At 44.0% G+C, this 22873-nt stretch overlaps 2 protein-coding genes across 8 annotated transcripts in view; one reads left to right on the top strand and one right to left on the bottom strand.

Annotated features, from left to right (window-relative positions):
* Positions 1 to 22873, bottom strand: part of LOC308661208 (uncharacterized protein) — a 259267-nt gene that overhangs the window by 111624 nt on the left and 124770 nt on the right. The window lies entirely within an intron of this gene.
* On the top strand, positions 17263 to 22236 carry LOC308660916 (uncharacterized protein). Of its 3 annotated transcripts, none has more exons than XR_014024842.1 (3): positions 17263 to 17510; positions 19702 to 21476; positions 21849 to 22236. XR_014024842.1 is itself a non-coding variant. In XM_081315550.1 (2 exons), exon 2 carries the CDS (start codon positions 19782 to 19784, stop codon positions 21198 to 21200), a length of 1419 nt encoding a protein of 472 aa, XP_081171676.1. In that variant the 5' UTR covers positions 17263 to 17510; positions 19702 to 19781; the 3' UTR covers positions 21201 to 22236. The 3 variants fall into 3 exon arrangements, 1 of the variants encoding a protein (XP_081171676.1); XR_014024843.1 differs by having other exon boundaries at positions 19702 to 21487; XM_081315550.1 differs by having other exon boundaries at positions 19702 to 22236.

The following is a 22873-nucleotide window of genomic DNA, read 5'->3' as shown; positions in this document are numbered from 1 at the left end:
TGCAGCCCCAATTGTATTCATAAATTGAGGAGTACCTCTAGCTTCGGAGCTTCTGTTTCACTTTGTCGTAGGACAAGAGCCAAGGAGGAAAAGGTAGAGATAGTGAAGAGCAGAAGAGGTTGCCTCTGAGAGATGTGGGGGGACAAAATCAGTGGAGATTTGATCTGGGGTGTACTGTAGAGGGTCAGACTGGAAGACCTTCGTGGTCCCTTTCAAGATGAGTAGCCTGTGATTCTCTACTTTTCTCAAAAGGAAATATTATTCTTCATTTCTATTTTTTCCCCACAGAAATAAAATATCGTTTCCAAAGATTTATCTACAAGCTAACCGTCAACAGAAATACAGGATGGAGACTGGGAAACTCTTGGATCCCCCGTCAGACTCAAACAGCACTCCGGAAAACCACGAAAGAAGTAATGAATGCTCAGTGTGTGGGAAATCCTTTGCTCACAGATCCCTCCTTTTGACCCACAGGAAGGTGCATGTGGGAAACGAATCCAGTCAAGGATTGGAGGGTGAGAAATCCTTCTCTGGAACAAACACCAACGATCTCAGAAGCCACCCCAGCCAAAATCCCTATAAATGTATAGAATGTGACATATGCTTTGCTCAAAAGTCACAACTTCTCAGACATCAGAAAATCCACACTGCAGAGAAACCTTATCAGTGTCTGAAATGTGGTAATTTTTTCTGTAAAAAAGCCACCCTCAAAATCCACGAGAGAATTCACACCGGGGAGAAACCTTACAAGTGTTGGCAATGTGGGAAGAGCTTTTCTCACAACTCAAGTCTTTCGTCCCATGAGAAGATTCATGCGGGAATAAAACCTTACAAATGCTTTGAGTGTGGAAAAGATTTCACCATGAGCTCATCACTTCGGAGACATGAGAAAACACACACAGGAGAGAAAAACGAAAAGTGTCTCGAATGTGGGAAATATTTTTCCACAAAATCATATCTGGTGCAACATCAGAGACTTCACACTGGAGTAAAACCCTTTGAATGCCCAGAATGTGAGCGACGATTTATGTTTTCTTCTCAACTTCAGACACACCAGAAATGGCACAAAGGAGAGCTACCCTATAAATGTGGGGAGTGTGGGAAAAGTTTTATTTCGTCAGCCCATCTTCAGATTCATCAGAGAATTCACACAGGGGAGAAACCTTACAAGTGTTGGCAATGTGGGAAGAGCTTTTCTGACAACTCAACTCTTTCATCCCATGAGAAGATTCATGCGGGAATAAAACCTTACAAATGCTTTGAGTGTGGAAAAGATTTCACCCAGAGTTCATCACTTCGGAGTCATGTGAAAACACACAGAGGAGAGAAAAACGAAAAGTGTCTCGAATGTGGAAAATATTTTTCCAAAAAATCAAATCTGGTGCAACATCAGAGACTTCACACTGGAGAAAAACCCTTTGAATGCCCAGAATGTGAGAGACGATTTAGGTTTTCTTGGGAACTTCAGACACACCAGAAATGGCACAAAGGAGAGCTACCCTATAAATGTATAGAATGTGGAAAAAGTTTTATTTCGCCCGCCCATCTTCAGATTCATCAGAGAATCCACACAGGGGAGAAGCCATTCAAATGTGGGGAGTGTGGGAAATGCTTTTCCCAAAAACAACACCTTGGATGCCATCAGAGGTTCCACACGGGAGAGAAGCCGTACAAATGTGTTGAATGTGGAAAATGTTTTGGACACAAGGGAGGCCTTTGGGCACATCATAAAACCCACACGGGGGAGAAGCCACATCAATGCAACGAATGTGGAAGATTTTATAGCACTGCATCATCCCTTAAAAGCCATCTGAAAATTCACACTGGGGAAAAAAACTTCAAATGTTTAGAGTGTGGGAGAACATTTGCTCATTCATCTTCCCTTATAAATCATAGCCGAATCCATACAGGAGAAAAACCTCACAAATGCTCAGAGTGTGATAAATGTTTTTCACGGAAAGATTATCTTGTGATGCATCAGCGAATGCACACTGGAGAAAAACCATATAAATGTCTGGAGTGTGCGAAATGTTTTGTCCATTCTTCCACACTTCGCAGGCACACCAGAAGTCACACAGGAGAGCAGCCTTAGAAGTGCAGAGTGCGAGAAAAAATTTCATTGTAAATCAAAGCTAAAAATGCACCAGAAAATCCATAGCAGAGATAAATCTCCTCAGTGAACAATTTTTTTCAACAGTCACATCTTAACGTTTAACAGGAACATCACACAGACCCAGAAGGGAAAACCTACGAATGTTTGATGTGGGAGGAATATTTTTTCTAGTGAAGCAACCTCAAATACTAGGAGAGAGTACACAACAAGGCAAAAGGGCGTAGGTGTTGGGAGTGTGAGGATGTTTTCCTCACAAAGCCTCATTAGTAACTTGCCAGAGGGATTACACAGAAGAGTTATAAATGTATGGGGTGTATGTATAATGTTTTGCAGAGTAGTCCTAAAGTTTTGGCCACAATTTGGAATGGATTTCCAGTCATAAATTGCTTAGAATCCTAACTCAAGGCACCCAGGGATTTTTGTTAATTCTTACTAGCTGTTTGTGGATCAGTGAGGAGAACTGAAGATTCAGCTGAGGAGAAAAGTGGGGTGCGTGGGGGGGAGGGTGGAATTAGGATGCATCAGGTTGCTTATTTAGTGGTAAAGTGTTGATGTTGAATACATGCTGGCTGAGGATAAAGAACACCTTTCCTTTTCCTGTTGTCTTTTTTGGAGGGTTTTGTTTTTATCAGAGTTCAGCTCTTGGGAGATTTTTGTCCCATCCTTTTGCTAAAGGAAGCAGTGAATTAAACCTTTTATGGAGGACCAAAATCTGAAAAAGAAAGCAGTGCTGACATCTACTGGTGGATAAAGACTATGACAACTCTGGCTTTCATTCAGGACTTGGTAATATAAACCAAGTCATCTCCAGCTCAACTTTACAACAAGAAAAAAGCCCAGGAAAATACAACAGAGAAGGAACAGATAAAACAGATATCTGAACATAAGTTCAAGGAGAGAGACTTAAAGATGGAATTCTACAAAACAAAGTATGATTTAATCCAAGTGGGGAAAAAACTTGCAAGAAATATTGGACTTGGAAAAGACAATCTATATTTCAACACCACAAAATAAATTTGAGGGTGAAAAAGAAGACTGGATAAAACGGACTGCAGAGATGCCAGGGAAAACAACAGAATTGGAGAGACAAAACATGACAAGAGAAGCAGAGAGAAAAAGAAGGAAAAAGATTTTCAACAAAAATGAGTGGGCAAATGCTTCTAACAAAGATACCGCTCTTGACTTACTTTTGTATCTACCGTAACACCTATAAGAATAGGGAAAGATTTTTTGACCCAGCAGAACATATTAAGAAAGACATTGGGCAAAAGAAAAAGGCTAGAGTGAAAATTAAGAAAATAGATGATGGGGCCTATCAGAGAATATTAAAAAAGAAACGCTTATTTGAGAACGGTTAAAGAAAACAGGGAAATTTTGGGTGTGAATTTGAAGAATCCCTCAAGTAACATAGCACTTTCTTTTTCTTTCGCTTTTTTATTTTATTTTTGGATATGAGTAATATAAAAGAGTTGGAATGGCCTTTATAGAGGAAATGTTTTAGATATCTAAAGGTGATTGACTGTTAAGAAAATTATAAATGGATTAAAAAAAGTGTTTTGACTAAGAGATAAAAGACTAGAGGATTAGTTTCACTAAATGGAATATTTCAAGATTAAATTTCATTTTCAGTTATGGTAAAAAAGAACATAAGTTTTTTGGAAATAAATATGTGTTAGCTTATAGGAAATAGGGATATTAAGTAGTATACTATTTTTTATTTTACTCTTATTCTTTCTCTTTTTAGTTTTATTTACTCCTTAAAGGTAAAAGTGTTGGGTTGGTTTACATGAGAAAAAATATATTTAAATATTTAAATGTAATTAACTCTGAGAAAATCTTAACCAGTAAAAATGTTTAGAACATTGTGGGAAAAACAAATGTAAACAAGAAGTGTAAACAGGATATATGATGAGACAACCAGAATGACTAGATAGAAAAGGAATATTATATTGATGTGATTATTAACTGTAGAAATATTAGAAAACTTTAATACTTAATTATCTATTAAAACAATAAGAATTGTATTAAGGTTGGTAACACTATGGGGAAAAGAGGAAATCAAGTAAAGTTTTGTGGATTATAGATTATAGAATTTGGTTGTTAGTGAATGTTTGTTAAATGTAAACCCAGAAAATGCACTACCGAATATTAAGGTGATTATGTTAAAAAAAATAATAAAGCATACTTAAAAAAATATATTCAGACCCCCTTGACTTTTGTCAATTTTGTTATGCAGCAGCCTGATTTTACAGTTGTTGAAATTCTTTTCTCTCATTAATCTACACTCAGTGCCCCATAACGACAAAGTGAAAACCGAATTTTAGAAACGTCTGTAAATTGTTTAAAAGAAAAAACTGAAATATCACACTGGCAAAAGTATTCAGAGCCTTCACTCAGGGCTTTGTGGAAGCACCTTTGGCATCATCGAGGGTTTTTGGGGTGTGACGCGACAAGCTTTGCGTACCTGGATTGCGGGACGGGATGACTTGACGCTGCTAATTCATCGGGGTTAGAGTCATGGTTGATCCCCTGGATTGGGGGATTTTGTGCCCTTCTTCCTTGCAAATGCTCTCTCAGTCTTAGTCAGCTTGGATGGCTGCAGCCTAACGAAAGTGTCAAAAGCGAAGGGGGTCTGAATCTCTTCTGAAGGAACTGTAATGGCTGATGTGCTCAGAATCTGGGATCTGCCCGACTCCTATTGGCTACTTCAGGGGGCTCCTGGCATCTTCCCACCCCGAACCTTTGGGAGCACCTTGATCCCGACACCTGGTTTCCCCAGAGGCGCCTGGTCGCCTGATGCTTCTCAGGTCTTATGGGGTCTCTTTCCCTTTGCGGATTTAAGGCTCTTTGGGAAGAAGATCCAGTCCTGGGCTGCACGGAAGGTCAACCGAAACTAGGAAAAAAGGGGCCGTCCTGCCAGGTTTCACGTTGCCGATTCCTCCACTCACCCACCCCTGTGCATTTGTGAGCTTTCGGCTCCTTCTGCCCGCAAAGGGGGCTTCCTTGTTCCCGGTCCCTCCCGTGGGGGTCTCTTCCCTTCCTAGATCAAGGGAGAGCGGCTGAGCTTGGATCGGTCCCCCCTTTCAGCCAAGAGCTCCGGCACAGCTGGAGGGAGCAAGTTCAGTCCAGGCAGCCCTGACCCAGATCGAGACGCAGCTTTATTCTCATTTATCTATTCTCCAATTTAGAAACCATCCACGTCACAGAGCGACCGATTTGCCTTGCGGGGAATAGATCGATCCACCTTTTCTGGAAAAGGATCCCGGGGGACGCCTAAAACAGGCACGGCTCCTCTGGCAGCTGCCCGGCCTCACCCAAGCCCTGGAGCAGGAAGAGCAGCCCCGCTTCCAGCCCTCCGGGAGGGACGCTCTTCCCATGGGCAGAGGAAACCTCCGCAAGGGATCCCGTCGGAGGATCAGGGGAGGTTTCGGAGCACGTGATCCTGGCTGGGAGGAGGGAAAGGAGAAGAGGCGGCCAAGGGGCGGGGCTTCCAGGTGGAGGCGGAGCCCGGGAGGAGATCAGAAGCCCCGCCCCCGCCTCGATCCTCCCACTCGCTGGATCTCCGCTTCCTTCCGCGTGTTTCGCTTTCCCCTGGCAGGATCGGCGCCGGATCCCTCGGGAGAAGCTTCTGGATCCCTATCCGGACAAGTCGGGCTGCTCTCCTCCCTCCGGCCTTCGGGGCGCCCCTCCCGCCAGGAGAGCTTTTCCCCGCAAGCAGAAAGGTAGCTGCGGATCCGCCTCTTCGTCCTGCAGGGATTTCCTTGGGGAGATTCGGCTCTGGCGTCGCCTGCAGGGAGCGGATCCCTCCCTTCCCTCCAGGGGGGCAAAGGGGGATCCCTCCCCGGGCTGGATCTGCGCCCTTTTTGCTAGCGGGGCTCCGGGTGGATCCAGGAAGGAGCTTTTGGGAAGCTGCTCCAGAGGACTTCTCTGTGGTCCGTCTCAGCACGAGGTCTCTTGAGTATGCATATCCCGCACGTCCAGCTGAACAAATGGAGTGAGCGGAGCTTTAAGAGATTTGTTGAGATTTGTAATGAGAGCTCAACACAGACTGGCCTCGTTGCAACGGGGAGGGGAGGGTTTGGGGGGCGGAAGAAACCCAGTTTAAATTAGTTAAATTGAGCTCATGCTGTCCTAACTCACAAAAGGGATCCTCTTTCTTTGTGCTCTGTCTAAAAGGCGAAAAAAATGCTTTGGGTTTTTTTTATCCCATTTATATTCCGCCCTTCTCCGAAGACTCAGGGCGGCTTACAATCTAAGCACAAATCAATGTGCTTAGCAGTAGCCTTCATTCTATGTATATGCCTGCTTTATTAGGGCTTTCGCCCCCCCCCCAAGTGGCATTATTACAAAGTCAGTTTATTGCCCCCAACAATCTAGGTCCTGATTTTACCTACCTCGGAAGGATGGAAGGCTGAGTCAACCTTGAGCCTGGTGGGATGCGAACCTGCACTAATTGCAGGCAGCTGGTGTTACTTAAGCAGGCATTAGCCCACTGCTCCACCAAGGAGGCTTTTGTTAGTTTTAGATTAGTTTTCAGGCTACTTTGAATTTCTAAACTTTACATTTTCCTTGTTTTGCCCAGAAGAGGCTGTGATGTGGCAGCCCCTTTTCGGTGGATATATTCCAAAGGAAGTTTTGAGGCTGCTCTTGTGAGCAGGTAAAAAAAAAACAAGCTGATGAGCAAAAGGCTGCCTTTCCTAATTGTACATATTTTTGAAACACTTGTCTGGAAAGGGCATCCCTTTTCACACATGCTCTGCTCCATCTGATCTCCATCGTCTTCCTTTGAGTTTTACTACCCACAACTCTGCCTTTGTCCCTGTTGGACTTGATCTTGCTGGTTTCTTCCATTTTAGCTCATCGAGATCTTCTTGAATCACAATTCTGTCTCCATTATTTTGTATCCTCAACAAATAATTCCATATTCTCCTCCCGCTTTCAGGTCATTTACAGATTATGTTCAGCATCTCAGCCTTTTTCATTTCTCTTTGCAGAAAACCAGTGAGGATGTGGCCGTGAGCTCCACAGAGGAGTAGGGGGGTGTTCTTGGATCGGGACCCACCAACTTTGGGCAGGAATCCATTCTAGAGAATTAGGAAATCGTGGCCCATTTGGAGAAGCAGCTTCCTGCACAAAGGGCCAATCGATTAAGGAGAAATCAAACTGGTCAGCAGTGAGGGTCATCCCTGGCCTTGAGTCAGAGGGAGAACAAGTGACCTAGAGACCTCTTAGCTGCAACTATAATGGTGAGTAAGGTAATGTTGGTTAACTCTTGGTTTGGAGAATAATCATATATTTTTTAAATGTTTATTTGAGAAAAGAGCAATGTAGAAAAATTGGGTTTTGCTCCCAAGGTGCTGGATAAAGGCATGACGTAATTCTGTTAAGGACTATGTGTTGAGTGTTGTTGGTCAGCGAGTTCTGAATCCATCTAGTGACGCTGTCTAAGCAACATTTTTTTACCTTATGAAGAAGTGGTTTGTGGCCTACTTTGTCACATGTCTTACTGAAGTCAAGTTATATGAGGTCTACAGAGTTACGCTGTTCACTATTTTGGTCACTTTGTCAGAGAATACGGTACGTTTTGTCTGGTGTGATCTGCTTTTGACAAACCCGTCTTGGCTTCTGGTAATTGCTTTGCTGGTTTCTAAATGTTCACAGATTCCTTGCTTGATTATTTTTTCCAGGATCTTCCCAAGTATTGATGTCAGACTGATTGGTCTATAATTTTCCATATCCATTTTCCCGCTTTTTGTAGTATTTTATAAAATCTATAAAATGGGTGGCAAAGAAGTGAGGGTCAAGCCATCATGATGTAAAAATCAGGGGGAAAAAAGGGAATAAGACATGGATTGCTTACCCCCAGGGCAGGGGTAGGCAACCTTGGCTCTTTTATGACTGGTGGACTTCAACTCCCAGAATTCCTGAGCCAGCGTGCCTCAGCTCGGAAACCTCTCCCTTTCCCCTCAGCATGGCTGGCTCAGGAATTCTGGGAGTTGAAGTCCACAAGTCATAAAAGCCAAGGTTGCCTACCCCTGCCCCAGGGTTTCCCAGTCCCCAGTCTCTGGGCTGGCACAAGCCACAGAATGCCAGAAACTAGGCCGCACAATCTGCCGGATGCAGGAAGCACGCAAAACCATATCCCTCCGGGCTACAGAATAACCTCTCTCTACGTCACCGGTCCATGGTGCCTGTTCTTTTCCTTATTCAGTGCCTTAATCTGGGGAGATTCCCTCTAGATCAGGTGTAGGCAACCTTGGCTTGCAGGGATGCAGGGAAGCTGCTGTTGCTGGGATGCTGCTGCTGCTGCAGCCATGTTGAGATGCTGGGGACCTGCTGCTTGAGAACAGCCGGGTTGAGAAATTAGCTGCTGGTGAAGCTGGGCAGAGGCTGCTCCTGCCCAGGGTTAGCGCCCATGAAAGAAAGACACAGAGATCTCTCGGGGAAAGGGCCCCGCTGCTCCTGGGATGCACCCTGGATGCTGGACACTCAACCACGAGGAGCAGTGGACCTTGTTTATTTATAGCAAAAGCAACCAATCACATTTTATTGTTATTCAAATAGACCAATCATGGTTACACATGTGTTCTTCTAAACTATCCTAAAGGGACATAGGTGTTAGAGGTAGATTCAAATACAGTAATGACCAATCATTTGCAGGAGACGTCAGAATTTACCTTAAATTGAATAGCCAATGGTGTGGAGGAATACTGTGACCATGCCCTTATCTGGCTGCAGCCAAATGGCCTCTCCTAGGTTCCTTTGTTTTCTGGGTTTATGGCTTACTTCCTTGCACATGGTTCACTGACCTTATCTGGCTGTAGCCAAATGGCCTCTCTGGGTTTATGGCTTACTTCCTTGCACATGGTTCATTGAAGACTTTCCATGGTAGAAAAGTACTAGCCAGAAAAGTACTAGCCAGCTACATGTATAGGAACAGAGATCATGGTTATTCCAACATTGGCTCTTTTATGACTCGTGGACTTCAACTCCCAGAATTCCTGAGCCAACATGGCTGAGCTTGGAAACCTCTCTCTTTCCCCTCAGCATGGCTGGCTCAGGAATTCTGGGAGTTGAAGTCCACAAGTCACAAAAGAGCCAAGGTTGCCTACTCCTACCCCAGGGTTTCCCAGCCCCCAGTCTCTGGGCTGGCATAGGCCACAGAATGCCAGAAACTGGGCCGCACAAACAAGCCAGCCCTGTCTGCTGGATGCAAGAAGCACGCACAACCATACCCCTCTGGGCCACGGAATAACCTCTCTCCATGGCACCAGTCCATGGTGCCTCTTCTTTTCCTTATGCAGTGCCTTAATGTGGGGGGATTCCTTCTAGATCAGGGCTTTTCAACCTTTTCACCCATTGTACCACTTTTAGGACAAGGCAATGTCCGAGTACCACCAGTCACCCAGCAAGGTGTCAAAAACTTGACCAGAAAAAAGAGTTTGCTTAGTGCACTGAAAAAAGTGACTTATGACCATTCTTCACACCTATGACCGTTGCAGCATCCCCAGGGTCATGCGTTTTACATTCAGATGCTTGGCAACCAATTCATATTTATGGTGGTCATAGTGTTCCAGGGTCATGTGATCTCCTTTTGCAACCTTGTGACAAGCACTTAACCACCATGTTACTAATTTAATCTCTCCCTCTCTCTCTCCCCCTCTCTTTCTCTCTCTCCCTCTCTCTATTTCTCTCTCTCTCCCTCCATTTCTTTCTCCTTCTTTATCTCTCTCTTCCTTCTCCCTTTTTCTCTCTCCCTCTTTCTCCTTCTTTCTCTCCCTCCCTCCCTCTATTTCTCTCCCTCTTTCTCTCTCCCTCTTTCTTTCCCTCTTTTTCTCTCCCTATCTCCCATTGTCCCGTCCTTCCTTCTTTCCTTCCTTCCTTCCCTCTTTGTGATTTCCTCCTTCCCTCCCTCCCATTGTCCCTTCCTTCCTTCCTTCCTTCCTTCCTTCCTTCCTTCCTTCCTTCCTTCCTTCCTTCCTTCCTTCCTTCCTTCTCCATTTTTACCAAGAAACCTGATGCCCACTTAACTCTTTATGAAGCACCTGAGAAAAGTTAGGGAAGATCTATCAACGATATTCGGAGGTTGCTAGCTCATTAAATAAGCTTTATTCCAACAACAGAAACACTTCACATTCGCTCACAGTCGATCCATGCATGCCAACAATGCTTCTGTGGATCGTGGGGCAGGAAGGCGCCCTTCACAAGGGATGGATGGAAGACACGCCAAAGCACCCTTGGCCCAACTGCCTTCTGCAGATGCAGCCGGAGTCCCGGGTGGGGGGAGATCCAGGGCTGAGGCACACTCGGGGAAGCACACGGCAGCAAATCACAATCAGCTGCTCGTGGGGGATGGAGGCACAAAGCCAGCCAAAGAGGGCTCGGAGTGGTTCACTATCCCGGACCACAGCTGCGTTTCCACCTTTCCCAAGGCAGCCCCCACAGACACAGTCCAGTGCAGGTAAGACGCACCAATTCATGGGTGGCCTGTGCCTCATCTCCAGGCCCTCCCCAGCCCTGAGAAACCCCCACAGCCATTGGCCGGGGCTCCCTCCAGTTAAGAACACTCAAGATCATTTAATGACCCCAACCAGGACCCTGGGATTACGTTTGGGGAGTGAAGTGGCCACGTGACCTCTCTCTTGGCTACTGCTTCACTGAACAACTGGGGTGTACTGCAGAGGGTCAGACTGGAAGACCTTCGTGGTCCCTTTCAAGATGAGTAGCCTGTGATTCTCTACTTTTCTCAAAAGGAAATATTATTCTTCATTTCTATTTTTCCCCCCACAGAAATAAAATATCGTTTCCAAAGATTTATCTACAAGCTAACTGTCAACAGAAATACAGGATGGAGCCTGGGAAACACTTGGATCCCCTGTCAGACTCAAGCAGCACTCCGGAAAACCACAAAAGAAGCCATGAATGCTCAGAGTGTGGGAAATCCTTTGCTCGCAGGTCCCTCCTTGTGACCCACAGGAAGGTGCATGTGGGAAGCGAATCCAGTCAAGGATTGGAGGGTGAGAAATCCTTCTCTGGAACAGACACCAAAGATCTCAGAAGCCACCCCAGACAAAGTCCCTATAAATGTATAGAATGTGACATATGCTTTGCTCAAAAGTCACAACTTCTTAGACATCAGAAAATCCACACTGCAGAGAAACCTTATCAGTGTCTTGAATGTGGTAAATTTTTCTGTAAAAAAGCCAACCTCAAAATCCACGAGAGAATTCACACAGGGGAGAAACCTTACAAGTGTTGGCAATGTGGGAAGAGCTTTTCTCACAACTCAAGTCTTTTGTCCCATGAGAAGATTCATGCGGGAATAAAACCTTACAAATGCTTTGAGTGTGGAAAAGATTTCACCCAGAGTTCATCACTTCGGAGTCATACGAAAACACACAGAGGAGAGAAAAACGAAAAGTGTCTCGACTGTGGAAAATACTTTTCCAGAAAATCAAATCTGGTGCAACATCAGAGAGTTCACACTGGAGAAAAACCCTATGAATGCCCAGAATGTGAGAGACGATTCATGTTTTCTTGTGAACTTCAGACACACCAGAAATGGCACAAAGGAGAGCTACCCTATAAATGTATGGAATGTGGAAAAAGTTTTATTTCGCCAGCCCATCTTCAGATTCATCAGAGAATCCACACAGGGGAGAAGCCATTCAAATGTGGGGAGTGTGGGAAATGCTTTTCCCAAAAACAACACCTTGGACGCCATCAGAGGTTCCACAGGGGAGAGAAGCCGTACAAATGCGTTGAATGTGGAAAATGTTTTGGACACAAGGGAGGCCTTTGGGCACATCATAAAACCCACACGGGGGAAAAGCCACATCAATGCAACGAATGTGGAAGATTTTATAGCACTGCATCATCCCTTAAAAGCCATCTGAAAATTCACACTGGGGAAAAAAACTTCAAATGTTTAGACTGTGGGAGAACATTTGCTCATTCATCTAACCTTAGAAATCATAGCCGAATCCATACAGGAGAAAAACCTCACAAATGCTCAGAGTGTGATAAATGTTTTTCACGGAAAGATTATCTTGTGATGCATCAGCGAATGCACACTGGAGAAAAACCATATAAATGTTTGGAGTGTGGGAAATGTTTTGCCCATTCTTCCACACTTCGCAGGCACACCAGAAGTCACACAGGAGAGCAGCCTTAGAAGTGCAGAGTGCGAGAAAAAATTTCATTGTAAATCAAAGCTAAAAATGCGCCAGAAAGTCCACAGCAGAGATAAATCTCCTCAGTTGTGAACAATTTTTTTCAACAGTCACATCTTAACGTTTACCAGGAACATGACACAGTCCCAGCAGGGAAAACCTACATATGATTGATGTGGGAGAAATATTTTTTCTAGTGAAGCAACCTCAAATACTAGGAGAGAGTACACAACGAGGGAAAAGGGCGTAAGTGTTGGGAGTGTAAGGATGTTTTCCTCATAAAGTCGCATTAGTAACTTGCCAGAGGGATTACACAGAAGAGTTATAAATGTGTGGGGAGTATGTATAATGTTTTGCAGAGTACAGGTAGTCCTTTAGTTTTGGCCACAATTTGGAATGGATTTCTAGTCACAAATTGCCTACAGTCCTAAATCAAGGCACCCAGGGATTTTTGTTAATTCTTACTAGCCGTTTGTGGATCAGTGAGGAGAACTGAAGATTCAGCTGAGGAGAAAAGTGGGGTGGGTGGGGGGGAGGGTGGAATTAGGATGCATCAGGTTGCTTATTTAGTGGTAAAGTGTTGATGTTGAATATATGCTGGCTGAGGATAAAGAACACAAGTTTCCTTTTCCTCTTGTCTTTTTTGGAGGGTTTTCTTTTTATCAGAGTTCAGCTCTTGGGAGATTTTTGCCCCACCATTTTGCTAAAGGAAGCAGTGAATTAAATAGCCCCCCAATTCATGGGTGGCCTGTGCCTCATCTCCAGGCCCTCCCCACAGCCATTGGCCGGGGCTCCCTCCACTTAAGAACACTCAAGATCATTTAATGACTCCAACCAGGACTCTGGAATTATGTTTGGGGAGTGAAGTGGCCACGTGACCTCCCACTTGACTACTACTATTTCACAGGAAGATTCATGCGGGAATAAAACCTTACAAATGCTTTGAGTGTGGAAAAGATTTCACTGAGAGTTCATCACTTCGGAGACATGAGAAAACACACACAGGAGAGAAAAACGAAAAGTGCCTCGAATGTGGGAAATATTTTGCTAAAGGAAGCAGTGAATTAAACCTTTTATGGAGGACCAAAATCTGAAAAAGAAAGCAGTGCTGACATCTACTGGTGGATAAAGACTATGACAACTATGGCTTTCATTCAGGACTTGGTAAAATCTGGAAAAAACTAATCTCTAGCTGTGACTTTCAAAGCTTTAAGAATAGAGAACTGCTGTGACAAAAAAGAAAATAATCTGGCCTGTAGATAAAGTGAGACTTACAAACTTCAGGGAAGGAAAAAAAGAACTTTTTTGAAGTCTCTGAATTATAAGTATCTATTTAACTCTGACCTCAAAGCTATTTCCGGGGTGGGGGTGGGGGTGGGAATTGGATTCTTGGTCATCATGGAAAATCAGAGATTTATAGATAGAACTTATCAAGAAAAAATAAATACTTTTCAAGAGGAGACATATGATATGTTGCAACTAATTCAAATAACAATGATTTCAAACCACAAAGAAATCCAAAATAACTTTGAAAATATAAACCAAGTCATCTCCAGCTCAACTTTACAACAACAACAAAGCCCAGGAAAATACAACAGAGAAAGAACAGATACACAGATGTCTGAACATAAATTCAAGGAGAGAGATTTAAAGATGGAATTCTACAAAACGTATGATTTAATCCAAGTGGAAAAAATTTACAAGAAATATTGGATTTGGAAAAGACAATCTATATTTCAACACCACAAAATAAACTTGAGGATAAGAAAGAAGACTGGATAAAACGGACTGCAGGGATGCCAGGGAAAACAACAGAACTGGAGAGACACAAAATGACAAGAGAAGCAGAGAGAAAAACAAGGAAAAAGATTTTCAACAAAAATGAGTGGTCAAATGCTTCTAAGAAACATACCTCACTTTACTTACTTTTTATATCTACAGTAACACCTATAAGAATAGGGAAAGATTTTTTGACCCAGCAGAACATATTAAGAAAGACATTGGGCAAAAGAAAAAGGCTAAAGTGAAAATTAAGAAAATAGATGATGGGGCCTATCAGAGAATATTAAAAAAGAAACGCTTATTTGAGAATGGTTAAAGAAAACAGGGAAATTTTGAGTGTGGATTTGAAGAATCCCTCAAGTAACATAGCACTTTCTTTTTCTTTCGCTTTTTTATTTTATTTTTGGATATGAGTAATATAAAAGAGTTGGAATGGCCTATATAAAGGAAACGTTTTAGATATCTAAAGGTGATTGACTGTTAAGAAAATTATAAATGGATTAAAAAAGTGTTTTGACTAAGAGATAAAAGACTAGAGGATTAGTTTCACTAAATGGAATATTTCAAGATTAAATACATTTTCAGTTGTGGTAAAAAAGAACAAAAGTTTTTTGGAAATAAATATGCGTTAGCTTATAGGAAATAGGGATATTAAGTAGTATACTATTTTTTTATTTTAGTCTTATTCTTTCTCTTTTTAGTTTTATTTACTCCTTAAAGGTAAAAGTGTTGGCTTGGTTTACATGAGAAAAAATATATTTAAATATTTAAATGTAATTAACTCTGAGAAAATCTTAACCAGTAAAAATGTTTAGAACATTGTGGGGAAAAACAAAATGTAAACAAGAAGTGTAAACAGGATATATGATGAGACAACCAGAATGACTAGATAGAAAAGGAATATTATATTGATGTAATTGTAGAAATATTAGACGACTTTAATACTTAATTATCTATTAAAACAATAAGAATTGTATTAACTTAAGATTGGTAACACTATGGGGAAAAGAGGAAATCAAGTAAAGTTATGTGGATTATAGATTATAGAATTTGGTTGTTAGTGAATGTTTGTTAAATGTAATCCCAGAAAATGCGCTACCGAATATTAAGGTGATTGTGTTAAAAAAAATAATAAAACATACTTAAAAAATATACGGACCACCTTCACTTTTGTCAATTTTGTTATGCAGCAGCCTGATTCTACAGTTGTTGAAATTCTTTTTTTCTCATTAACCTACACTCAGCGGCCCATAACGACATAATTGTTTAAAAGAAAAAAGTGAAATATCACTCAACGGGTTAGACAGAGTCATCCTTGATCCCCTGGATTGGGGGATTTTGTGCCGTTCTTCCTTGTAATTGCTGTTTCAGTCTTAGCTTGGATGGCTGCAGCGGAACGAAAGTGAATCTATTCTGAATGAACTGCAGCGGCGGAAGTGCTCAGAAGCTGGGATCTGCCCGACTCCTATTGGCTACTTCAGGGGCCTTCTGGCATTTCCCCGCCCCCTCCAAGCACAGGGCGGGGCCCCCTGTGAGCATCTTCATCCCGACACCTGGTTTCTCCAGAGGCGCCTGGTCGCCTGATGCTTCTCAGGTCTTATGGGGTCTCTTTCCCTTTGCGGATTTAAGGCTCTTTGGGAAGAAGATCCAGTCTTGGGCTGCACGAAAGGTCAACCGAAACTAGGAAAAAAGGGGCCGTTCTGCCAGGTTTCACGCTGCCGATTCCTCCACTCACCCACCCCTGTGCAGTTGTGAGCTTTCGGCTCTTTCTGCCCACAAAGGGGGCTTCCTTGTTCCCGGTCCCTCCCGTGGGGGTCTCGTCTTCCCTTCCTAGATCAAAGGAGAGCGGCTGAGCTTGGATCGGTCCCCCCTTTCAAGCCAAGAGCTCCGGCACAGCTGGAGGGAGCAAGTTCAGTCCAGGCAGCCCTGACCCAGATCGAGACGCAGCTTTATTCTCATTTATCTATTCTCCAATTTAGAAACCGTCCACGTCACAGGTGGAGGCGGAGCCCAGGAGGAGATCAGAAGCCCCGCCCCCGCCTCGATCTGGATTTCCGCTTCCCTTCCTGAGTCCCGCTCCGCCTTGGTAGGATCGGCGCTGGATCCCTCGGGAGAGGCTTCTGGATCCCGCTCCGGGCAGTCTTGGCTGCTCTCCTCCCTCCGGCCTTCGGGGCGCCTCTCCCGCCAGGAGAGCTTTTCCCCGCCGGGAGAAAGGTAGCTGGGGATCCCCCTCTTCGTCCTGCAGGGATTTCCTTGGGGAGATTCGGCTCTGGCGTCGCCTGCACGGAGCGGATCCCCTCCCTTCCCTCCAGGGGGGCAAAGGGGGATCCCTCCCCGGGCTGGATCTGCCTCCTCCTCGCCCGGCCGAGCCTCCCCGCGGGGATCCGGAAAAAAGGTTTTGGGGAAGTTACTCCAGAAGGTCTCTCTGTGGTCCGTCAGAGCAGGAGATCTCTGAGCATGGATATCCCGCAAGTGCGGCTGAACAAATGGAGGAAGCGGAGCTTTAAAAGATTTGCTGAGATTTGTAATGTGATCTCAACACAGACTGACCTCGTTGCAAAGGGGAGGGGAGGGTTTGGGGAGGGGGAAGAAAACCAGTTTAAATTAGTTGAATTGAGCTCATGCTGTCCTAACTCACAAAAGGGATCCTCTTTCTTTGTGCTCTGTCTAAAAGGCGAAAAAAATGCTTTGTTTTTCAGGCTAATCTATACTTTGCTTCTGTTTTTAAAACATGGGTAGAATTTCTAAACTTTACATTTTCCTTGTTTTGCCCAGAAGAGGCTGTGATGTGGCAGCCCCTTTTTGGTGGATATTTTCCAAAGGAAGTTTTGAGGCTGCTCTTGTGAGCAGGTAAAAAAAAAAAAACAAGCTGATGAGCAAAAGGCTGCCTTTCCTAATTGTACCTATTTTTGAAACACTTGTCTGGAAAGAGCAGCCCTTTTCACACATGCTCTGCCCCATCTGATCTCCTTTGTCTTCCTTTGAGTTTTACTACCCACAACTCTGCCTTTGTCCCTGTTGGACTTGATCTTTCTAGTTTCTTCCATTTTAGCTCATCGAGATCTTCTTGAATCACGATTCTGTCTCCATTATTTTGTATCCTCAACAAATAATTCCATATTCTCCTCCCGCTTTCAGGTCATTTACAGATTATGTTCCGCATCTGAGCCTTTTTCATTTCTCTTTGCAGGAAACCAGTGAGGATGTATCCGTGAGCTCCACAGAGGATTATGGGGGCGTTCTTGGATCGGGACCCACTAACCTTTGGCCGGGAATCCATTCTAGAGAATTTGGAAATCGTGGCCCATTTGGAGAAGCAGCTTCCTGCACAAAGAGCCAATCGATTAAGGAGAAATCAAACTGGTCAGCAGTGAGGATCATCCCTGGCCTTGACTCAGAGCGGGAACAAGTGACCTAGAGACCTCTTAGCTGCAGCTTTAAAGGTGAGTTGACAAATCTTGGTTAGATCTTGGTTTGAAGAATAAACATATAGATTTTAAATATTTATTTGACAAAACAAAATGCAATGAATTTGGAATTTTGGTCCCAGGGTGCTGGGTGAAGGCATAATTTAGTTCCATTACGGACTATATGTTGATCGCGTTTGGTCAGCCAATTACGAATCCATCTGGTGGTGATGCTGTGTGTCTCACATTTTACTAATTCTGTCACTTAGTCCAAGAAAGTAATAGGTTTTTTCCTCCCATGATCTATTTTTGACAAAGCCATGTTGGCTTCTACAGAGCAACAAAGGTGATTAGGGGACTGGAGGCTAAAACATACAAGGAACGGTTGCTGGAATTGGGTATGTCTAGTTTAATGAAGAGAAGGACGAGGGGGGACATGATAGCAGTGTTCCAATATCTCAGGGGCTGCCCCAAAGAAGAGGGAGTCAAGCTATTCTCCAAAGCACCTGAAAGCAGGACAAGAAGCAACGGATGGAAACTAGTCAAGGAGAGAAGCAACCTAGAACTAAGGAGAAACTTCCTGACAGTTAGAACAATTAACCAGTGGAACAACCTGCCTCCAGAAGCTGTGAATGCTCCAACACTGGAGGTTTTTAAGAAGAGACTTGACAGCCATTTGCCTGAAATGGTATAAGGTTTCCTGCCTGAGCAGGGGGTTGGACTAGATGACCTCCAAGGTCCCTTCCAACTTTATTATTATTACTAATAGCTTTGTTTCTAGACATTCGCAGATCCATTGTTTATCGTTTCTAGGATCTTTCCACGTATTGATGCCAGCATGATTGATCTGTAGTTTCCTGGATCCATATTTTTCTTTCTTTTGTAGGATTTTATAAAATATACAAAACATTTCACCAGGAAGTCAGGATCAAGTAGTCGTGATGGGATGGAGCTCATAAGTGCAAAATCAGAGGAAGGAAGGAAGAAAAGGAATTAGAAATGGGTGGCTTGGTTATACTAGCCTCAATTCTCTTTCCTTCTCTTAGGTTATGTCTTATTTTTTTCCTGATTCCTATAGTGCATTCTGGACTTACTACCACAATTCAGACCGGAATCTTGGTCGTTGAGTGAAGCGGTCGTTGAGATGCGACTTGGCTGCTTTGCTCAAATATTATAATCCTGCTCTTGTGGGCCTAGTTGTTAAGCAATTTCATGGGTCGTTAAGTAGACAAAGTCTCAGGTGAGGAATCTGGGGTTGTCTGAAGTGGGCAGGAGAGGCCATGTGAATACTGGCACAGGGCATGTGCGAGTTGAGGAGGTCCTGGAGAAGCCTAGAGATGCTTTGGGACACCTTGCATGGAAACATATATGAAACATGCTGCTTAGAGAATGGCACAAGGCTGCAAAGGCCTCCGGTCTGGGCTTTGAAGTTGCATTTCTCAGTGGCAATGACGACACTGGGCAGATCTCCAGTCCTAGGGTCAGTGGGAGCTGGCTGAGGCCCCCAGGCCTCTATTTAAGGCCCAGGTCCACCCCAGCATTGCTATGCATCAGGATTGTTTTTGCATAGCCAGGCTGACACAGTGCACACTTTTAGAGGGGGGGCAGCTTTACATCCCACTCCAGCACCCCCCAACTCATGGGTGACCTGTGCCTGATCCCCAAGACCAACCCTACCCCTGAGGCACCCCCACAACCATTGCCTAGGCCAGGGGTAGGCCACCTTGGCTCTTTTATGACTCGTGGACTTCAACTCCCAGAATTCCTGAGACAGCCATGCTGAGGGGAAAGGGAGAGGTTTCCAAGCTGAGCCATTCTGGCTCAGGAATTCTGGGAGTTGAAGTCCACGAATCATAAAAGAGCCAAGGTTGCCTATCCCTGGCCTAGGCCATAGGCCTCCCTCCTCTTAAGAACTCCCAAGATTACTGAATGATTGCAACCAGTGTGTGGGATTATACTTGTAGAGAGAAGTGGTCACATGACCACTCAGCTAACCACTGCTTCCATGAAAGACCAAAATTCCAGTCCCAACTGTGGTCATAAGTTGAGGACAGAGATGTGGGGGCTCCATCACTGGAGATTTTCTCTCATGTATATTGAGGACCCTTCCCTGGGCAGAGGGAGGGACTGGAAGACCTTCATAGTGCCTTCCAAGGCTAAGCTTTTGTGATTTCTCAAAAGGAAATAATATTCTTCCTTTCTTTTTCTTTCTAACACCGGATGAAAGATTGTGACCAAAGATTAACCTGGAAGCCAACTATCAACAGAGAGGAGAAATTCATCCCAAGGCAGCAAGTGCCAGAAAGCATGGAGCCTGGGAAACTCTTGGATCCTCCATCTGACACAGGTAGCACTCCGGAAAACCAGGAAAGAGCCCATGAATGCTCAGAGTGTGGGAAATCCTTCGTTCATTGGTCCATCCTTTTGACCCACAGGAAGGTCCATGTGGGAATCGGATCCAGTCAAGGTTTGGAGAGTGAGAAATCCTTTCCTGGGAAAGAATCGAAAGATCCCAAAAGCCCCCCCAGCCAAAAACCCTATAAATGTGAGGAATGCAACTTATCCTTTGGTCGAAAGTCACACCTTCTTAGACATCAGAAAATCCACACTGCAGAGAAAGCTTTTCAGTGTCTGGAATGTGGGATTTTTTTCCGTGAAAAATCCAGTCTCAGAAACCATGCGAGAATTCACACAGGGGAGAAACCTTACAAGTGTTGGCAATGTGGGAAGAGCTTTTCTCAGAACGCAAGTCTTTGGGCCCATGAGAGGATTCATACGGGAATAAAACCTTACAAATGCTTTGAGTGTGGAAAATGTTTCACCCGGAGTTCAGGTCTATGGAGCCATGAGAAAACACACAGAGAGGAGAAAAATGAAAAGTGCCTCGAATGTGGGAAATATTTTTCCACAAAATCAAATCTGGTTCAGCATCAGAGACGTCACACTGGAGAAAAACCCTACGAATGCCCAGAATGTGAGAGACGATTTGTGGATTATTATGAACTTCAGAGACACCAGAAATGGCACAAAGGGGAGTTATCCTATAAATGTATGGAATGTGGGAAAAGTTTTATTTCGCCAGCCCATCTTCAGATTCATCAGAGAATCCACACAGGGGAGAAGCCATACAGATGTGAGGAGTGTGGAAAATGCTTTACCCAAAAACAAAACCTTGGAAGCCATCAGAGGTTCCACACAGGAGAGAAGCCGTACAGATGCCTAGAATGTGGGAAATGTTTTGGACACAAGGGGAATCTCTGGAGCCATTATAAAACCCACAGAGGGGAGAAGCCACATCAATGCAATGAATGTGGAAAATTTTATAGCACCACATCAGCCCTTAGAAGTCACGTGAAAATTCACACAGGGGAAAAAAACTACAAATGCTTCGACTGTGGGAGAGCATTTGCTTATTCATATTCCCTTATAAGTCACAGCCGAATCCATACAGGAGAGAAAAATCACAAATGCTCAGAGTGTGATAAATGTTTTTCACGGAAAGATACTCTTGTGATACATCAGCGAATCCACACTGGAGAAAAACCATATAAATGTCTGGAGTGTGGGAAATGTTTTGCCCATTCGTCCACACTTTGCATGCACACCAGAAGTCACACAGGAGAGCAGCCTTATAAGTGTGCAGTGTGTGAAAAAACATTTCATTATAAATCAAAGCTAAAAATGCACCAGAGATTCCATAGCAGAGATAAATCTCCTCAGTTGTGAACAATGTTGGAAGCCTTTTTTCAACAGTCACATGTTTACATTTATCAGGAACATGACACAGTCCCAGAAGGGAAATCCTACAAATGTTTGATGCGCAAAAAAAAATATTTTTTTCTAGTGAAGCAACCTCAAATACTAGGAGAGAGTACACGCTGAGGCAAAAGGGAGTAAGTGTTGGGAGTGTGAGGATGTTTTCCTCACAAAGCCGCATTAGTAACTTACCAGAGTGATTACACAAAAGAGTTATAAATGTGTGGGGAGTATGTATGATGATAGGTAAAGTAAAGGTAAAGTTTCCCCCGCACATGCGTGCTAGTCGTTTCCGACTCTAGGGGCCGGTGCTCATCTCCGTTTCAAAGCCGAAGAGCCAGCGTTTGTCCGAGGATGTCTCCGTGGTCATGTGGCCAGCATGACTAGATGCCAAAGGTGCACGGAACGCTGTTACCTTCCCACCGTAGTGGTCTCTATTTTTCTACTTGCATTTTTACGTGCTTTCGAACTGCTAGGTTGGCAGAAGCTGGGACGAGTAACAGGCGCTCACTCTGTTATGCGGCACTCGGGATTCGACCCACCAAACTGCCGACCTTCTGATCGACAAGCTCAGCGTCCTAACCCACTGAGCCACCGCATCCCTTTGTATGATGATAGGTAGTTGTAAAGTTTTGGCCACAACTTGGAATGGATTTCCAGTCATAAATTACCTACAGTCCTAAATCAAGGCACCCAGGCCTTGATTTAATTCTTACTAGCCGTTTGTGGATCAGTGAGGAGAACTGAAGATTCAGCTGAGGAGAAAATGGGGGTGGGTGGGGGGAGGGTGGAATTAGGATGCATCCGGTTGCTTATTTAGCGATAAAATATTGATGTTGAATATATGTTGGCTGAGGATAAAGATTGAAAGTTTCTTTTTCCTATTGTCTTTTGGGGAGGGTTTCCTTTTTATCACATCCTCTTTTTCATATATTCACACAGAGATATTTGTATTAGATTTCTTCCTATCATCTGTGAATATAATCCTTAATAAAATTATTGTTCAAAATAATCAAGAGAGCTGTTTTCAGGGAGTTCAAGAAAAGTCAAGATGGGAGTCAGATTGTGGCGCACTCTGCAGTCAAAGGCCTGCTGCTTTTTAGCTGTGTATGTGATGCCCTTCAAAATAGCCGCCATCTTGGTTCTTTTGAGTCCACCTTCCCTCGCTGGACACTTCAGACTTCCCGGGTTGAATTGAAAGGTGTAGATTTCGGATGAACTTTTGGGAAAAATGTCCTCGTGGATTGGGATGGACCCCTACTCTTAAGGGCAGATTGTTGGTGGCTATTTATATGTGCCTGACCCACTCCTTTTTTATTAAAAAGTTTTATAAATACCGGTACATTATAAACATAAGACCCACCCCACCCCCACGTAATTTCCCCTCCCTCCGCCTTCCCCCGACTTTCCAAAGCGTAATACAGGGTATTAACCCTAACAATCTTAAACTATAATATGCTAACTAACTATAATAACACTTTAAATCCTATCGAACTTTGTTGTTGTTGTTGTTAGTTGCGAAGTCGTGTCCGACCCATCGCGACCCTATGGACAATGTTCCTCCAGGCCTTCCTGTCCTCTACCATCTTCTGGAGTCCATTTAAGCTCACGCCTAATGCTTCAGTGACTCCATCCAGCCTTCT

Source organism: Vipera berus, assembly GCF_964194415.1.
Source record: "Vipera berus genome assembly, chromosome: 2".
In the NCBI taxonomy this organism is placed as follows: Eukaryota; Metazoa; Chordata; class Lepidosauria; order Squamata; family Viperidae; genus Vipera; species Vipera berus.
Note: the sequence above shows the minus strand (reverse complement) of the source record. Positions and strands in the feature narration are given on the sequence as shown.

Excerpts from the sequence above, each read along its gene's own strand:
- LOC308660916 (XM_081315550.1), top strand. The coding sequence starts at position 19,782 with ATGGAGCCTGGGAAACTCTTGGATCCTCCATCTGACACAGGTAGCACT.